The 19,743-nt window shown below is 35.0% G+C and overlaps 1 protein-coding gene and 1 long non-coding RNA gene across 3 annotated transcripts; both read left to right on the top strand.

The window, feature by feature from the left end:
• The first annotated feature begins 1,769 nt into the window (after positions 1-1,769).
• Positions 1,770-2,864, top strand: LOC110664048 (uncharacterized). The gene is made up of 2 exons (XR_009151335.1): positions 1,770-2,276; positions 2,373-2,864. It is a non-coding gene; the product is annotated as an uncharacterized LOC110664048 (long non-coding RNA).
• Positions 2,865-7,487: 4,623 nt separating this feature from the next.
• On the top strand, positions 7,488-19,117 carry LOC110663590 (probable mitochondrial saccharopine dehydrogenase-like oxidoreductase At5g39410). Of its 2 annotated transcripts, XM_058153465.1 has the most exons (4): positions 11,177-11,560; positions 16,221-16,531; positions 16,645-16,969; positions 18,242-19,117. In XM_058153465.1, exons 1-4 carry the CDS (start codon positions 11,525-11,527, stop codon positions 18,932-18,934), a joined length of 1,365 nt encoding a protein of 454 aa, XP_058009448.1. In that variant the 5' UTR covers positions 11,177-11,524; the 3' UTR covers positions 18,935-19,117. The 2 variants fall into 2 exon arrangements, with proteins under 2 accessions (XP_021678651.2, XP_058009448.1); XM_021822959.2 differs by lacking the exons at positions 11,177-11,560; positions 16,221-16,531 and adding an exon at positions 7,488-8,106.
• Positions 19,118-19,743: the final 626 nt, after the last annotated feature.

Raw genomic sequence — 19,743 nt, 5'->3', positions numbered from 1 at the left:
ATGTGATTTGATACTTCAAAATGAAATTGTTTGGGATTAAATCTCATAAATTATGTTTTGTGTTTAACTCGCATGCTCAGTTCAAATTTTGAATAAATGTGATTTTATTTCTGTATAAAGATTATTTTAGTATGTTGTGCACCACTGAGTTCTAATACTCAGCGATAGCTTTTATTGCTGTCGCAGATTTAGAGACTAGAGGAGCACCAGACTGAGCTGCTGAGATGTGAGGAGCTATCAGCTTGAAGTCATCGGGTATAATTTATACCCTAATTATAAATATTTCTTTTGATATATGTATTGCATATAAATGTATGGACATGTAAATGGGTCTTGAGCAGCTTGAATAAATTTTGTATGAAGTTTGTAATAAAGTTTAGTTTGTATTTCTATTGATGTAAATTTTGTAAGGATGTATATAAATTGTTTTGTCTCTAATGAAATATGAGTGAAACTATTTTATTTAATTTGAATGGAATGTATTGCTAGTATTTTGAGGATTATTGAATTTTGAACTTGAGAAATTGATTGAAATGATTGTGGAGTTGTTGAAATGGATTGAGCTTGATTGTGAAATTTAAGTAGTTGTTGAGAAAACATTTTTAGAAGTGCTTTTTATAGATATTTGAAGAACTGGTTTCTCAAAATACAGACAGAACTCTGTCAAAATTTTTATAAAATTTGCAGAAAAATAAAATGGACCAAAAATATTAACTAAATTTACTTTTAATCATATGTTTTAAATACCTATTAGAAAATGTTCACCACTTGTCAAAAGTAAGAAAATTGTTTAAAATCCCTTGTAGGGTACTTAATGAGTTATCGGTAGGTGAAGTTCGGTAGTTCATTAGGTATTCTACGGGATCATGTTATGCCTTATAGAGGGGTAAGGTGTGACAATGCGGGGGTGCAGAAACAGTAGGCGGGCCTCCCAAGCGCGAAACGAGGTTCAAACATAGGCGGGAGTTGCTGGGCACCAGGCGCGCGCGAGATAGGGGAGAAAGCGCGTGGAAACGAGGTTCAAATGGGCGCGGGAGCTGCAGGCGTGCGCGGTTTAAATCTGCGCCGGAGCTAGGTGCCCGCGGGCTGCCAGCCTGCCCAAACGAGGTTCACCTGCGCTGGCAGCCCGCCAAAATTAGGTTCACCCCCAGTTTTCTGTCAACCCGCCCATTTTCGAATTTTGGCTGCCAAAGGGAGTTCTAACTCGGCCAAAGCACTACAAATAGGGGTCTTGAGGCTCATTTTCATGCATAGAGTGATTCACAAAGCTCCTTGTATACTTAGTCAATTTTCTAGCTCTCTTGTGAAGCTTTAGGCTTGTAAAGCTATTTTTCTCGAGTTATAAAATTACTTTCTTTTTTTCAATTTCTCTCAAGTGTGTTTTTCACTTTATTTTCATACTCTCACCATCTTTTACCTTTTTCACCCATTTTAATCTATTTTATATAGACTACTTGAGTTGAGAGGCTGATTTAGTCTTGCCAATTGACTAAGTGCCGCACAATTTAAGCCTAGTTTGATGTGAGCAAATACTTACTCCTGTGACATTATACACTTACACATGTATGCGAATATATTATATTTATAATTTTTATATACGACTCCCTCGTGTCATAATGTCTGGCTCGCCATTGTGGACTGTGTGCTGCATACCTATATCATGTGCAATAAATGCCCATCTCATGAATTTTTTTTTCATTGTCTCATTGGAGGAAAATTATAGATACTCATAAATTATGAGACGTGAGTCGAAAGAGTGCATGTGATCAGAGTACTTGATAAAACCTCTTCGTTGGAATGGTAAGTCAAAGATTTTAGGTTTCAGTTGTAGATTTTAAGTCAAATATTTTAAGCTTCAGTTGCATATACATATACCAATCCAAGTACTTGAAATTTCTCAAACTTTCCGCTCTTTGTCTCGCCAATTTCATGGAAGATCAAAGACAATCTCCATCCCCTCCTTATGACGTAGTAATCCTGGAAGCCTCAGGCTTTACAGGCAAATACGTTGTCAGAGAAGCCCTCAAGTTCCTCAACATCCCTTCTTCTCCCCTCAAATCACTTGCACTAGCCGGTCGCAACCCCACTAAAATAACTCATGCCCTCAATTGGGCTTCTCACCCCCAACACTCCTCCTTCGATCCCTATCCTCAAAGCCGATACTATTGACCCTTCTTCCATCCGTCATCTCTGCACCCAAACCAAGCTCATTCTCAACTGCGTTGGACCCTTTTACCTCATGGTGAGCCCGTTGTTGCTGCTTGTGCTTAGACTGGGTACGCTTATAAACTCTACATTAATGCTTAATTCTATTCTTTGTATAACATTGATTTCAATTTCAATTTCAATGTGTCTGCCCAAAATTCTATTAGGTGTGATTACTTAGATATATCTGGGGAGCCTGAGTTTATGGAGAGAATGGAGATGAAATTTCACGAGAATGCTGTGGAGACTAGTTCTTTGGTGTTTTCGGCACGTGGGTTTGATTCGATTCCTGCTGAATTGGGGTGGATGTTTAATTCCAGGCAGTGGGTGTCCCTGGCTATACCAAACCAAATTGAGGCCTATTTGAGCATGGAGTCAGAGAAAAGGATTGTTCTGAACTTTGGGACATATGAATTTGCAATTTTGGGAGTGTCCACCATGGAAAAGTTGCAGGATTTGAGGCTTTCAATACCTAAAAGGGCAAGGCCAGCTGAAGTTGATAATATTGTATACACTGGTTTTTTATATTATTACTTGTCAAGTTAGGTTTAGTATTGAGTCTCTTTTATTTGAATGTTATTACTTCAAATTACACCTCAAATAACACTCTTTTATTTGAAGTAATACTCTTTTATATTTATTAAATTTAAAATTTTAGAGTTTATATAAAATTAAAATTTTTAATTTATTTATATTTAACTTTAATTAAATATAAAATTTTATAAAAAATACTCAACTCAATTAAACCTTTATCCCAAAAAATTTGAGGTCGACTATATGGATTCGCTTTCTCCACTCTAAACGATTTTGAGTTAAATCCTCAGAAATGTGTAATGCTTTTAGGTCATGTTGTACTACTCTCCTCCAAGTCAATTTAGGTCTACCCCCTTTTTTTTTTTTTCTATCCTTTAACCTAATGTGCTCTGCTTGTCTAACTGGAGCCTTCGTATGTCTACGCTTCACATGACCAAATCACCTCAATCTCCCTTCTCTCAACTTATCTTCAATTGGCACCACTCCTACCTTTTCTCTAATACTCTCATTACGGAATTTATCTATTCTAGTATGTCCACTCATCCACCTTAACATTCTCATCTCTACAACTCTTATCTTAGACGTATATGACTCTTTCAGTGCCCAATACTCACTACCATATAACATAGCCGGTCGTATGGCTGTACGGTAAAATTTTCCTTTCAACTTATTGGGAATCTTATGATCATATAAAACTCCCATGGCACGTCTCCACTTCAACCATTCGGCTTTAATCCTATGATTAACATCCTCCTCACATCGCCCATCTACTTGAAAGACTGAGCTTAGATATTTAAAGTGATTACTTTGGGACAGTACTACTCTATTCAAATTAACTCCTTCCCTATCACCAGTTTGGCCTTCACTGAACTTGCAATACATGTATTCTGTCTTCGTTCTACTTAACTTAAAACCCTTTGACTCTGGAGTACTTCTTCAAAGCTCTAGCTTTCTATTGACTCCTTCTTGTGTCTCATCTATCAGAACAATATCATCCGTAAACATCATGCACCAAGGAATACTCTCTTGTATGTGTTTCGTCAATTCATCTAAAACTAATGTAAAAAGGTAAGGGCTTATGGCTGATCCTTGGTGTAATCCAATTGAGATTGGAAAATCTCTTGTGTCCTCTCCCACTGTGCGCACAATAGTAGTTGCTTCTTCATACATATCTTTCAACACTTGTATATACCTAATAGATACTCTCTTTTGTTCTAACACATTCCATAAGACATCTCTTGGAACACTATCATAAGCATTCTCCAAATCGATAAAAACCATGTGTAGATCTTTCTTCCCATCTCTATATTTCTCCATCAAGCTTCTAATGAGAAAGATCGCTTCCATAGTTGAACGACCGAGTATGAAACCAAATTAATTGAGAGAGATAGAAGTATCATGATGTAGTTAACTAAGGCTTTACCTCCTCCTTTAATATTACTATGAAGCCTTAAATACATTTAAATTTGCGATGATAAAAAAATACATTTAATTTGAAATGTTTTCTACACTCATATAAACTGTTTGTATTATATTAATATGTTTGTAATCGTAGATTTTAAATTAAATTTACTATTGTAAACTAAAGTTATATTAAAATTAAAATTTTAAATTAAATAACTAAATTTAATACTTATTTATTTACCTACTTATTTTCAATAAGATATCATTCAAGTTGAATTTTTTTTTTAATTTTAAATGAATCTACATTTTAACCAATTTAATTAGTTTGATAAAATTGCTTTCAATTTAAGGAATTTCATCAAAACTGTAAAAATTAAAAAAAAAATCGGGAAAATGCAAACAAAGGTTTAAATTTGTTGTATAAATAGATTTTTACTTCATAATATTAAGCTACTATATAGGAGTAGAACATTAGTAGTGATATGACATTACTATCAACGGAAGTTCTGTAAATAATAATTATTTTATTATAGTAAAAGAATAAAATCAAGTATTTAAAAACTATATAAAAATTATGTGTATTATAAATTATTAATTTAACATATTTAAAATAATTATGAAATAAAAATAATTATATATATATATATATATATGAAGCAAACATGTAAAGTAATAAAAATATTTTTAATATATTATATTATTTATAAAAAAAGAAAGATTGTATAAAAATTCAATTTTTTTAAATTATAATCCTATTCTAATTTAAATAATAACTGCATGGATTCATTTTAATAACTATACTTATATATATAATTTTGACATAATTATATATATATAACTGTTTATAATTTTGACATATATATATATATATATATATATATATATATATATATATATATATATATATATATATATATATATATATATATATATATAGCAAACATGTGAAGTAATAAAAATATTTTTAATATATTATATTATTTATAAAAAAAGAAAGATTGTATAAAAATTCAATTTTTTTAAATTATAATCCTATTCTAATTTAAATAATCCTATTCTCATAAGAGCTAATGCTTTAATCAAAGAGTTTTTTGAACTCAGCCTCACAACCTCTATGTATTACAAGATAAATGCCCTCACACCATAGGGATGGATTTATTTGATACAAGTGCATGTCTTATGACCATGTATAATTCATTTTTCCATTGAACCCATATCTCATATCTCTAATGCTCGAGCTAGCTATCCTCGTACATGGTTCAAGATTATGTAAGCTTTAAGCTCATCCCCTTGATGTTGTCCCGTTCCTTTCGCCTATTGCAGCGAAAATGGTTACTGTAATCCCAACCTGAAGCAGATTATGAGCCTTAGAAAATTCAAAAACTTTATGTTTGATCCTCTTCAGAATATTGCCACTGTCCAGTTGGGAAGAGTTAAAGATTCTTTCATTCATCTTGTTCCACCAAACACTTTGGTCCAGCTGATATCATTTACTTGTCGCTGTGGATTGCAAATTAACAACTAACCAATATTCAATACTCTGGTCTGTAAGAACAGAATACTGTAGAACATAAAATAAAAATTACTTGAGAACAAAACAGACCAATCTTAGCTCTAAGGCTTGTAGCAATGCCACTTTCCTCAAAGCTATATTCTTCCCAAATTATTTGTGTATAATTAGGGTGTTAATGTGCGAATTGCCTCTAGGATGCAATGAAGCCCAATGACTACTTTGTTTGCACTACGAATCAGACTTTGAGCATTCAAAGTGCTACACAGGTTTGTGTTTTCCTTTTATTGTTTTTCGAGTAAAACAAGAAGAGGAGGTCTGACGTAGCATGTAGTGTGAAAAAAGATCGACACTCGATCAAACCCTTAAAAATAAACTAGATCTAATCCAAGATCTTAAAATAAATAAGATTTAATTCAAAGTCTAAGATAAATAAAGCAAACTAACTTTATAAAGAAGAAAACTCCACTAAATCTGAAAACTTGTACCTGATGAAAATACAATAGGTATTTATACTTCTAATAATACTTTCAAATAAAGACTAATTAATATAATATTTATCATATTCATACTGTTAAAATTAAAGTATATATGCTAAACTTTTTAATTATAGTTTATATGATATTAATGGTACTCATATTATATGTGATAAACTTTTAAATTAAGACTCCAGAACTTATGATAGTCATACTATCATAATTATGACATATATGATAAATTTTTAAATTAATCATATCATAATTAGGGTATATATGTTTTTGAATTAGAACATGTATAATACTTATGATAATTATACTATCAAAATTAGGGAATATATGTTAAACTTTCAAATTAGGGTATGTAAAATACTAATGATACTCATCCTATTAGAATTAGAGCATACATGCCAAATTTTTAAATTAGGTCATACATAGTATTTGTGATACTCATATTATCAAAATTAGAAATTATTTAGATTGTAAATGAGCCAAAGAATATTTTACGAGTTAAAAAGAATCACTAGCATATTTTACATTAATATCAATTATTTTTTGATAAAATAAAAATTATTCATTACCAACATACTCAATATTTTTATATACAAAAACTATTGAAAAATATATTATTAAATATCACAATACTACAATAAAAATTATAATCAGATACCATATATTAAAATAATAAACATGTATTATTATTATTATTATTATTATTATTATTATAAAAACATTAATATTTACTTATAATAATTTTTACACATTATGTCAAAATATTTTTTATAAAAATAAATAAGCAGTATAAGTGTATATAATAAAAACATATTTATCACAAAAAGTATTGACAAAATTTTAGAGTTAAAAGAACGTTAATCAAAATTTTAATTTTTAATATATATCTTTTAAGACATTTTATGATAATAATCATGAAATATGTAAAAAGAGTAGCATAGACTCTTAGGATTACATGTATTTTTGCTAATTTTTATTTCAGTAAAATAAAAAAATTTTAAAAATTAAAATAAATGCGAAACTTTTTTAATAATAAGAATACAAAAAGTAGTAATTTGTATTGAAATTTGTATTTGTATTCAAATTTATAGTGCTTTTAAAGCTAAATATAGATGCATGTGAAAGAATATGAACATCAAATTTAAATTATGCATATTATTTAAAAGAAATTTATAAAAAAATAATAATATAAAAATTTAATTTTTTAAGTATAAAATTATAAATTTATCCCATGGATTCACATTAAATATGGATTCACTCGATTCATATATAGCATTTAACAAAGTTAAACAAGTAAGAAAACTCACTTTATTTTATAAAATAATATAAAGTAAGGTAATGAAATATAAGATAAAAAACTTATTCAACTTTCCCCAAACAAGCCATTATGACTATTTACAAACGCGCTCTTCTTCTTTGAAAGTCTTCTGTTAGAAGTTAGCAGAACCACAAAGACAAAGCAACCAGTATGTCTTCTTCTTCTGCTTCTTCTGTCAGGCCAATAAAGTATGAAGTATTCCTTAGTTTTAGAGGTCCAGATACTCGTTCCAATTTTACTAGCCATCTTTATGGTACTTTGCGTCGATTTGGAATTCCGACCTTCATAGATGATAGACTTGAAAGAGGAGAAGAGATCGAACCAGCAATCTTGAGAGCAATTGAAGACTCTCGTATTTCAGTAATTATTTTCTCAAAAGACTACGCATCTTCATCCTATTGCTTGGATGAACTTGTGAAGATCTTTGAATGCAAGGACAAATATGGACAAAAGGTTATTACTGTTTTCTACCACATTGATCCCGCAGATGTTGACAACCAAACAGGAAGTTTTGGAGAGTCCATCGCTAAGCACAAGCAAAAGCAAGATCTGAAGGTTTTGACGGATTCCAGGGTGCGCAATTGGAGAATTGCCTTGACCAGAGCAGCTAGTATCTCAGGGGAGTTTTTGAATGGTTCCAGCTCCAGGTAACCTTTAATTTATAATTTTATTGCTTAATATTCTTGCTATCTCTGTTTGTGACTCATGAGAAAGCATCAAATTTTTTATTTTTAATACAATTGGCTTTGATTAATACTAAATCAGCACCTTACACTCCACCATAATGAGACGAAGCTAGCTAATTGATGGGTTTTGGGGAAATTTTCTACTGTTACAAAACAAGAGTCTCACGTTCATTGTCTTTCCAAACGTAGAAATGAAATCATTTTCCCTCTTTCGGGGTCCGTTTGATTCTAATTTGGGAAACGTAATTGCAATCCAACAGAATTGTTTTTCCCCCCTCGAGTGTTTGATTCCATAGCAAATTAGAATTTGATTTCTCACATAGACAGTTATTTTGTTTTTATAAATACAAAAATCAAAATCATTCGAATTTTCAGAGTGCTCAAAGAAACATAAAATATAAACATACTTGTAAAATGTTATATTCATCTGAAATTATCTTTCTGTTTTGTTTAGGTTAATGTCTTGTGTATTATTATATGCTTATTTTTATTTAGAGTACTTTATAAATTGTAATGGATGATTGCAGTTTGATTTATGGTTTGGCTGTTATAAATGGTTTGATTTGAAACAAGTACCAAATCAAAAATTCTAATTTGATTTGAGAATTACTCTAAATCATATTAAATGGGACTGTGCACACCCCCATTGGGAAGACCCATGAAACTAATCACTTTGTCTTTTGCATGCGAGCTATACACTCAGTCAATTTTGGGTTGCTATTTTAGCTGAAATCATGGTGGTTCCATTTAAAAATATATGAATGTGATTTTTTTATTAGTTAAATGTTTGTACAGCTTGGTGTAGGTTAAAAATTTCCTTCGCATGCAGATTGCCATGAGTTTAGGCTAAGCACGAATCCTGGAATTCCTCAACCGAACTAATTAATTAGACTGAAAATTCTTCAAACTCAAAATCTTTGTTGATTATTTGACTTTTTCGAACCGGACCATCTACACTGTTATTATGAGTATATATTTCATAAAATGTTCAAGAAATTAATATTCAACCTTTAGAAAAAATTACAGAAATTAATTATGAATTATTTAAAACTTTTACCAATTTTCATGGCATAAATCTTAATTAGCTAAATTAATCATCAAGGAAAAATTGAATTTACGACAAATTAACCACTTTGAATAAATTGAATATGCACTCACAATTAAGAAAAATAAAATTTATCAAGAAATTAAAGAAAAAGTCTTTTATATGAATTATAATTTTTTATTTTTATTTTAATTATTTATTTTTTTATTCCCATTTTTTTTATTATTTGTTTATTTCTCCCTTCAACGAATAAATCGCAAGAAAACTAGTAAATAAACGATAATTCAGCAAATAAACTAGCAGCAAACAACAATAAACAGATCACAGAAAACAAACTCAAATGAAAAAGAAGAAAGAGGAGGAAAGGAAGAAGGAAGATTAAAAAAAAAAAAACCAATTTTGTGGGGGGGGGGGGGGGGGGGGGGGGGGGGGTTTGGGTGGTGAGGAAGAGGAAGATTAGGAGTGGATTTAAGTGAAACATTGTTGAGACATGTATCTCTAACATGTAGACAATTAAGGAACCTGTCCAGACTACATTTTCTTTTCATTATAAGGTTTTCATCGTTCAAGTTAACTTTTTAAGCATTCTGCTATTGATGCAGAAGGAAAATCTACATTCGTCTCTTGCTGAAGAAGTCTTTAATTGGCAGACTCAAAATGTAAAGATTTAGAATAATATCTTAGAGAAAATTGATTCAAAGATTGATCTAGTAGTAAGGTTATGTAGGTATGTAGTAAGTTGACATTATTATATCCATTCAATAAGTAATATCGCTATGACATTTGTTGGTAGTGCCTTTCAATATCTCTTTGCCTCAACAAACATCTTATTTCAAAAAGTTTTTATTTTATTTGTTTATTGTATAGGGAAATATCATCAATAAATTTTATAAATTTAAATAAGTGTTTATTTTATATAATTATAATTATTTAAATAATACTAAAAAAATAATTAATTGGATATCATATGTTTTTTTAAATAGTAAAAAAAATTATTAACAAACAATATATTTTACTAAATTTTTAAATATTTACATTACGGTATATAATTTTGTAAAAAAATATTTTATCTATTGTAATATTTTTGAATAAACAAATAATTATAAAAATTCTTTTAACATAATTTTATTTGGAAAATTATATAATTTTTTTATCTTTCTAATATAATTTAGTTTGACAATACATAATCATACATTAATAATTTAAACTTACAATTTATATATAATTTATAAATATTTTAAAATTACAATTTAAATTAAAATTTTAATTTGTAAAATTAAATTTCAAATTTTTGGCAAATTAAAAGCAAAAACTGTAAAATTTAATTAAATTTTATAAAATTTATTTGAATTAAACATATTGTTAATAAAAATTTTCTTTACTAAAGAAAATTGCGACCATCTTTTAATTGAAATATTAAAAAAAAAATTAAGGTGCATTTAAAAAAAATATTATTTAATTTTTATATTTTAATAAAATTAATTCCTTAATTTATTTTAAAAAATATATTATTTAATTATTTTATTTTTAATTTATTAAATTATTTAGCCTTTCATTAATTTTTCGTTAATCAATAAATTTCAATTCAATCAAATTACTATTTAGCTTTCTTATTTAGTGAAATTAATTAATTAATTCTTATATTTTAAAAAATATTATTATTTAGTCTCTAATTTAATGAAACTAATTAATTATTCATTATATTTTATAAAATATATTTCTAAATAATAAATAAAAATTTTATTATGTGAGAATTAAATCTAAATTTTTTAATTATTTAAGTATTTTTATTTAATTTTTTAATATTATTTTTTATATTTTCTTGCTATTAGGCTTTATCAAGTATTATTGAGAAAATGTGAAATGGTATCTAGAAAATTAAATGAAATTATACTTTTGAAATTCTAAAAAAATATAGATATAAATTTATTTTTTGCAGAATAAATTTTTATTTTTTATATAAAAATATATTTTTAAAATATAGAGATCAATTACTTGATTTTATTAAAATAAAAAAATAAATAATAATTTAATTTAATTTAATAAAAAATTAAATAATTTAATAAAAAATATAAAACTTAAAAAGCTTATTTTTAAAAGTATAATGATTACGTAATTAATTTTATTAAAATTAATAAATAAAACAATCTGGCTCTTCAACGACTGTTCTTGCTGCTGTCCTGCGGAGCTTCAATTCTAGATGATCAACCTCCACGCTTTCCAAACTCGCTAACAGGCACACATTTGTAGACCCACAGCTAAACACTCTCTACCCTTCACCTCCAAACCCTAATAAATTTCTCAGCCTTCCACACTCTGTGTTTAACCAATTTCATGGATCATCAAAGCCAATCTCCATCTCCTCCTTATTGTCACGGGTCCACTTCTTAGCTCGGACAGTAGTCCCGTGCGGCGCCTAGACTTCCACCCAATCTAGGCCAGCCTACTCGTATTCAAGGGTCTTTCCCCCTTTAAAGAGGATTTCCAATATCCTTATCGAAGGTCTCCCACGTATCTAGCCCGATCATCGAGCCTTGATATTCTTTGTAGCACGATGTCGCCCTTCATCGTGTACATCCACAAGCATCATCCGAAAACCTAGCAACACGCATCGTCCGAAAGCAAGGCAACAAGCAACATCCGACCGTATGGCTGAACCCAAAGCCAAGGTATAATATTGTTCCCCTATACCGAATAGCATCATTGGCCCATATACCGAACAGCATCGTCGGCCTCCTATAGAAACCTCGGGCCTAGGAGAGACGCGCACTACAAGCCCCTCGGCCTTGTAGTGTCCATGAAGCTCCTTCTTCATGGAGACACCGAGTCCCTATCTCTCGAGAGCTCGATGCCCGCCGCCTAGTACAATGAGTACGTAGGGAGCTCACTTAGAGTCACGCCCTTGCGCCAGTGACCCCGGGGATGGTGGAGAGCTTGACACCAATTTCGGAGACTAGCTGGGCCCGATCGTGCCCGACCGTGCTCACCCGTGGCCAACTAGTCTCACCCCCCTAAAGAGCATTTGGAGCATAGTGACCTCTGGCAGGAGGAGACATCAGTATGTCTCACCCATCACACCCCCCTGGACTTTTCCATATTTATAAAAGTGTCCGCCAAACTTCTTATTCTCTTCAACTGTGCCCTTATACCATCTCATAGGCCTACGGCTTGGCTGGGTTGGCCAATCCTCGAGGGATAACGGGCTGTCCCCCTTACATTCTCCCCCACTTAAACAATCGATGTCCTCATCGATTTGCCCCGAACACCTCCTATTGAACAATGCTCTCCTGAACATTTTGTGCCTCCCATATTCACTATGTTGAACAAAGCTCTCCCAAATGTGTCTCTTCATGTCATTCATCATGTCGAACAAAGCTCTCCCGATTCCCTTATGCATCTTCCTACACCTTCTTCATATCATCCTCATGTTAGGATTGTGGTATGGTTGCTCCCCTCGATCAATGATGGAACGACTGCCCCGCTTGATTAATAATGACATTACCACATTCTGCCTTGTTATATTCTTCCTCGTGACATTTTGCCCCACTTGGATACTCGACAACCCTGTCGACTACCGCTGTTGTTGCTGTGGCATTGCAACCCAGCGAGTTCTCATTTTGATGGATCTGTTCACTCATCTGCATACTCCCCCACTTAATTCTCCATATCTCATGTTGGGGTGGTTTCTTCGATGTTTCATTTCTCTGTATTGTGATTACCATGCCTCTGCAGGAATATCTTCGGCCTTCACTAAGTTATTCTCGTGGCTTTGCCTTATAGTTGCGCCATCATAAGTACCTCGCAAATAATCACAATACAAAATAGTGTTATACATGAACTCAAGCATACGAAAGTAACAGTATTCGATTTCGAAGATATGCTATAATATTACAGTTGCCAATAATGAACAACATATTCATCATGTAAATGAATAGAGAAACTGACACATTACCGATTTCGTGTATTGCCACGTTCCTCTCGGGAACTCCCATTATGCTCGTGGGACTCATTGCTCCAGTTAGGCTTGCCCTCATTTCTTACTGCACACCCATTGTTTGTATATCCGTCTCTTGATGCTACCGCTTATCGACGATAAGCAATTCTCGGCTACCGATTGCTTCCGCTCGCTTCGCTCTCTTCCAGTTTGGCTTTAACTCATATTGAGCACCACCAAGTGAGTTTGGCCTTCATGTTCTCTTGAGGTCTCCACCTTTTGCTACTTCTCATCTTCCATTTGGAGTGTGGTTAACACCTTGACGGGATACAATATAGGTCACGATTGCACTCTCCACCTGCAAAATCTTCACAAGATTGCCTCGAGGGACTTCTCTAGTCCCACATGCTTCTTATTTTGTTTCCTCGGTGAAAAACACATATACACGACTGTCACAGTCGTCAAGCTCATCTCGTTATCGCAATCTAAATGCTTGGCCATCACAATTGCTTAGATTTCCCACAAATGTCTGGAACCCTCTTTGACACCACTATCATCACAATTGTGATCCCAAGATCATTCGTTTGCCCATAACTCAATGTCACTTGACAAGTGCTTCATCATCTCTATGTATTCTCACTTCATAGGTATTCAAGGTGGCCTCAAGCTCTATTGGCACACCCAATTCATCGGGGAGTCATTACCCTCTCCTCAAAAGACTATATCTAATGAGGCGTGCAGCCCTCCCACACGTGGTATCACCACTTTTATCACCATGTGGCTCTGAACAGCACCATCTCGTATTTTACGATTGTTTTGGTGAGCTTTTCTCATATAAGCTACCACCATCAGCATTATGACCTAGTTACCAGTACTAGGTATCCGAAACTTTTGAGTTTGATATGAATATTCGGGCTACCGTTTGCTAACGCAACTTCATAGTGCTTGCACGCACAATTGGGCCTCTGCCCTTTCTCGTGTTATCACAAGCCAACTCGATCCCTCCGAAATTGGACATTGGGTTTTATACCCTTTCTAGGCTTTTCGTAAGCCAACTCAATTTCTACGCAACATGATTAGGGATCCACCTGTCCCTTTTCCGAATTTATCTCGTAGCTGATTTTACTTCAGCCGTTCTTAGCATCTATATCGCCTCGTAATTAAGTGGGATTCAATAAAATCCACACATAATCCGAACTTGCCATCAATGGCATTCAAGGACCATCTCGCCTCAAGTTGCACTCTAGCAACAGTTTCACCTTCCAAGTTATCCATAAGATAGCAACATTCATATTTCAAGGGATTCAATATATTTCTCATCCTTCATTTGAAGGTTATAGCAGCCAACCGCAATGGCATTCTCCAAGGAGACAATAACCGTCCCCGTACCGATTAGGGTATTCCAACCCATAATTCCGAAGGTTCACATAACCATTAAGCTATCTCAAATTTTCCATCTCTTTACCCGCACAACATATGTTACGATATTTTGAAGGCTTTCATAGCCAACAAGTAGTTCCCGAATTCCAACTCTTACCCCAACTAGGGTAAGACACCATCTCAAAGAGATAAGCCAATAATTTTGCAACTCTTGGGGATAGCACACCCCATATCTCGAAAGACTTCCACAGTCTATTAACAATTCGCAGCCGTCTTATCAATCCTTGGGGCTTACTCGTCCCCACACATCTCGAAGACTTTCAAAGTCTTTTAAGCAATCCCGAGTATCGTATATCATCACCCGACAAGGGTTGTTCACCATCTCAATGGCTTTAGGGCTACCAGTTGCCCCATATTTTCTAGTGTTTTCTCAATATCGATCGCCTCATTTTTATCCGACCAAAGTCTCAAATGATGTTACTTGCTTGGCAAATGTCATTTGCCAACTTCGCACACCGTTTTGCCCACGTTAGCATCCTTTGCATTGAGGAGCCCCAATTGGTGTACTGCACTCGCATACCACCTCTTCAGGGCTCAACAACATCAAGAATACTCATTTGCTCAACATATCTCTTATACGTTGTGCATGCCACAATATGTTTTTGATAAGGACATCATGCCCTTCCCCATCTCGGGGTTGTATACTCCGCTCACCCTTTCTCAAGGTGAACACCCGATTGGCTTTCATCGCTTCCATCGTTTCTCACTATTTTTGCATCTCGTATGCATCACACGATCGAAGGTTTCTCAAGGAAGGTATGGATTATTATCCATCACGAGCACTGACCTTGCTCTGATACCAACTGTCACGGGTCCACTTCCTAGCTCGGACAGTAGTCCCGTGCGGCGCCTAGACTTCCACCCAATCTAGGCCAGCCTACTCGTATTCAAGGGTCTTTCCCCCTTTAAAGAGGATTTCCAATATCCTTATCGAAGGTCTCCCACGTATCTAGCCCGATCATCGAGCCTTGATATTCCTTGTAGCACGATGTCGCCCATCATCGTGTACATCCTCAAGCATCCACCGAAAGCCTAGCAACACGCATCATCCGAAAGCAAGGCAACAAGCAACATCCGACCGTATGGCTGAACCCAAAGCCAAGGTATAATATTGTTCCCCTAAACCGAATAGCATCATTGGCCCGTATACCGAACAGCATCGTCGGCCTCCTATAGAAACCTCGGGCCTAGGAGTGACGCGCACTACAAGCCCCTCGGCCTTGTAGTGTCCATGAAGCTCCTTCTTCATGGAGACACCGAGTCCCTATCTCTCGAGAGCTCGATGCCCGCCGCCTAGTACAATGAGTACGTAGGGAGCTCACTTAGAGTCACGCCCTTGCGCCAGTGACCCCGGGGATGGTGGAGAGCTTGACACCAAGTTCGGAGACTAGCTGGGCCCGATCGTGCCCGACCGTGCTCACCCGTGGCCAACTAGTCTCACCCCCCTAAAGAGCATTTGGAGCATAGTGACCTCTGGCAGGAGGAGACATCAGTATGTCTCACCCATCACACCCCCCTGGACTTTTCCATATTTATAAAAGTGTCCGCCAAACTTCTTATTCTCTTCAACTGTGCCCTTATACCATCTCATAGGCCTACGGCTTGGCTGGGTTGGCCAATCCTCGAGGGATAACGGGCTGTCCCCCTTACACTTATGACCTAGTAATCCTGGGAGCCTCAGGCTTTACAGGTAAATATGTTGTCAGAGAAGCCCTCAAGTTCCTCAACATCCCTTCTTGTCCCCTTAAATCCCTTGCTCTAGCAGGTCGCAACCCCACTAAACTAACCCAAGCCCTCAATTGGGCTTCCCACCCCAGCACTTCTCCTCCGATCCCTATCCTCAAAGCCGACACTACCGACCCTTCTTCAATCCGTCATCTCTGCACCCAAACCAAGCTCATTCTCAATTGCGTTGGCCCTTTTCGCCTCTATGGTGAGCCCGTTGTTGCTGCTTGTGCTCAGTCTGGGTGCGCTTATAAACTCTATATTAGTGCTTAACTCTATTCTATATTCTTTATGTAACAGTGATTTCAATTTCATTGTGTCTGTGTACTCTACTTTCTGCCCTAAATTCTATTAGGTGCGATTACTTGGATATATGTGGGGAGCCTGAATTTATGGAGAGAATGGAAATGAAGTTCCACGAGAATGCAATGGAGACTGGTTCTTTAGTGGTTTCGGCATGTGGGTTTGATTCTGTTCCTGCTGAATTGGGGTGGATGTTTAATTCCAGGCAATGGGTGTCCCCGGCTGTACCAAACCAAATTGAGGCCTATTTGAGCTTGGAGTCGGAGAAAAGGATTGTTGGGAACTTTGGGACATATGAATCTGCAATTTTGGGAGTGTCCAATGCGGAAAAGTTGCAGGAGTTGAGGCGTTCAAGACCTAAAAGGGCAAAGCCCGTGGTAAGGAGTTTATCTATTTCAATCATGGGGATTAATGCAAACAATTGTTAGGAATTAATATTAATAAAATTATAAACATTGGTTTTTTTTATACATGATATGTATTTTTGTGTGTATTATATCAGTGGGCAGTAGGCTGCAGCAGATTCAAAACATATTCATTCTCCTATTTGAATTAACAGCTCAGCTAAGCATTACTCCCATTCTAGTTCCGGTGGTGTAAGTGGAACATTTTCCTCTTCGAAGTTTTAACTAGTGGTTGCACTTTACGCTGGGATAATGTACTTTATTACTACTATCAAACTCAATCTCTTAAACAGTTCTTATAACCTTTGCTTTAATAATTTATTTTCTTGTTTCTATGTTCAATGCTGAAATGGGCATTGTTGGTAACAGTAGAGACAGGACTGCCAACAGAGTGGTTGTAACTTCAGCTATAATGCCGGAATTACATGGCGTGTCAGTGATAACATCTCTAGTGGGAGTCCAACAGTTGAAACATGAGTATTTTTAAACTTCATAATGCTAAGTAACAATGATTTCCATTATCTCTTTTGTGGTTGCCTCTTTATGGTCCAAATAAGGTTGCGAAGGTTTTCTTGGCTCAGGGCCTTCTTGTGAAGAAAAGGAGAAAAAATCAATGACAATTTCTGGTCGAAATTAGGTTGTGAAGGTTTTCATACCTTTTATTCTTGTGGGGAAAAGAGGAAAAATCAATGACATTTTCACATTAACTTTTGTTATTATTATGAAAGAGAATCATGTTTGAAATGCCTTGATGAACATAATATTTATGGTGAAACTGTTTCAAGTAGGTGGTAAAATTTTCACCAAGTATACTTATTTCATTAAGAGGTTATTCAGTCTCTTCTATTGCAAAGTATTGCTGCCCACTTAGGTTCTCTCTAATATGGTAAAAATTTTACAATTAGATTGCCTCTAATGTGACCTTCTTAATCCGTCTCTTAGTCAAGATGGGATAATAGCAAATATAGACTGATTTTTCACATAAAGGTTTCGAAGTTGTAAATTATTGTGCTTCAATTGAATCTACAGTGTGATAACTGCTTTGTTTGAGGAAAATATGTCATCGCTTCTCTCTCTCTCTCTCTCTCTCTCTCTCTTCTATTGATTATTTATTTTTTTTTAAATGGACTTAGAATATTTTTCTACCTTTCAGATCTCCGCGAACTTTCTAATCGCGTTTGTTTTGTCTTCCTGGTTGGAGTTGGACCATGAACTATAGTTAATGATTTACATGCATATTTGCAGATTCCTGGACCCTTTCCTCCTAAAGGACCACCGATTGAACACCCAAAGGAGATTGATCTTTGGGCTGTAAAGCTACCTTCTGCAGATTCTATTGTTGTTCGAAGAACTCTTGCAACACTGACAGAAAACCCCCAAGGTCTTCCTGGGGTTAATGAGAGTGCTGAACATATTAAAAAGAGAGAGGCTTTCTGGTCAATGATGAAGCCTGCCCATTTTGGGGTGAAGCTTGCCTCTAAAACTCTATCGGGTGTCATTCGCTTTATAACAGTTGGCGTGTTCATGGGTCTATTGGGTGGAAATGCTATTGGGAGGTGGCTTCTATTTAAATTTCCATCTTTTTTTAGTCTTGGATGGTTTACGAAGAAGGGCCCCTCAGAGGATGAGGTGAGAAGTGCTACATTTAAGATGTGGTTTGTTGGACGTGGTTTCAGTGATGGGAATCAAGTTTCACAGGCAAACATGAAACCAGATATGGAAATAGTAACAAGACTAATGGGGCCTGAGATTGGCTATTTGACAACCCCTATAATCCTAGTTCAATGTGCTCTTATCCTTCTAAGCGAACGTGACAACCTGCCAAAGGGAGGAGTTTTCCCCCCCGGTATTGTATTTGGCCCTACTGATCTTCAAGAACGACTCCAACAGAAAGGAATATCTTTCGATGTCATTTCAAAGAAAGCTCTCCCTGCTTAACTGGTGCAGGCTTCATCGAGCTCTAGGAAATATAACAAAACTTTTACCTGTTTTAAACAAGATAGTTATGATAGGAGATAGATAATTACGATAGGAGATAGGTACTTTCTTTCAACTATTTTGTTCAAAAAAAAAATTGAAAATGCTATGAAATTATCTTAATTTGAATCTGGTTTTCCTCAATGGCGTTGCGTGCCTGTTCCCTTTGCATGTTTGCAATTATTTAAACGAAGAGTAAGCGCTTAAACTAGGCAGAGCAACCATCCTTCATTTCCATCTATTAGATGTATTGACTTGTAGAGACGATTCCAGATGAATGCGTATCTTCTTCCATGTCTCAATGAGTTCCATCAGCCCCTTCCTAGGACTGCCACCAATGACCACAGCTCTTCTAGCCTCTTCTGTGATGTGCATTGTTTGAATAGTTCATTGCCCATCATCCCTTTAATCTTTTCTGCGGTATCTGTCCCATTCACTACCATCTCTCCACCCCGCCCCCAACTCTTCACCCGAGTCCCTAATCACAATATCAGCATTGATTTTCTGGTCTCCATGTTGTGGCCGCGCAAATATGCGCAGTCTATGCGATATAGTCACTGTTACAGAATTCCACTCACAATAACTCGTAAAACCACCAACTGCTGGGTGGTCTATTATGTCATGACCCAACCTATGGGTCGGACCGGCACTAGGATTTGGGTCAGCCTAAAGCCCCCGAGGCCCGTAGTAAGCCTAACTATTCATTAATCAAACTCTAAGGCCCATTTGGGCCCAATTTCAAGAATTCTGTCACGACCCAACCTATGGGC

Source organism: Hevea brasiliensis, chromosome 9 (assembly GCF_030052815.1).
Source record: "Hevea brasiliensis isolate MT/VB/25A 57/8 chromosome 9, ASM3005281v1, whole genome shotgun sequence".
In the NCBI taxonomy this organism is placed as follows: Eukaryota; Viridiplantae; Streptophyta; class Magnoliopsida; order Malpighiales; family Euphorbiaceae; genus Hevea; species Hevea brasiliensis.
The sequence above is the reverse complement of the archived record's forward strand: the minus strand, read 5'-3'. Positions and strand labels throughout refer to the sequence as shown.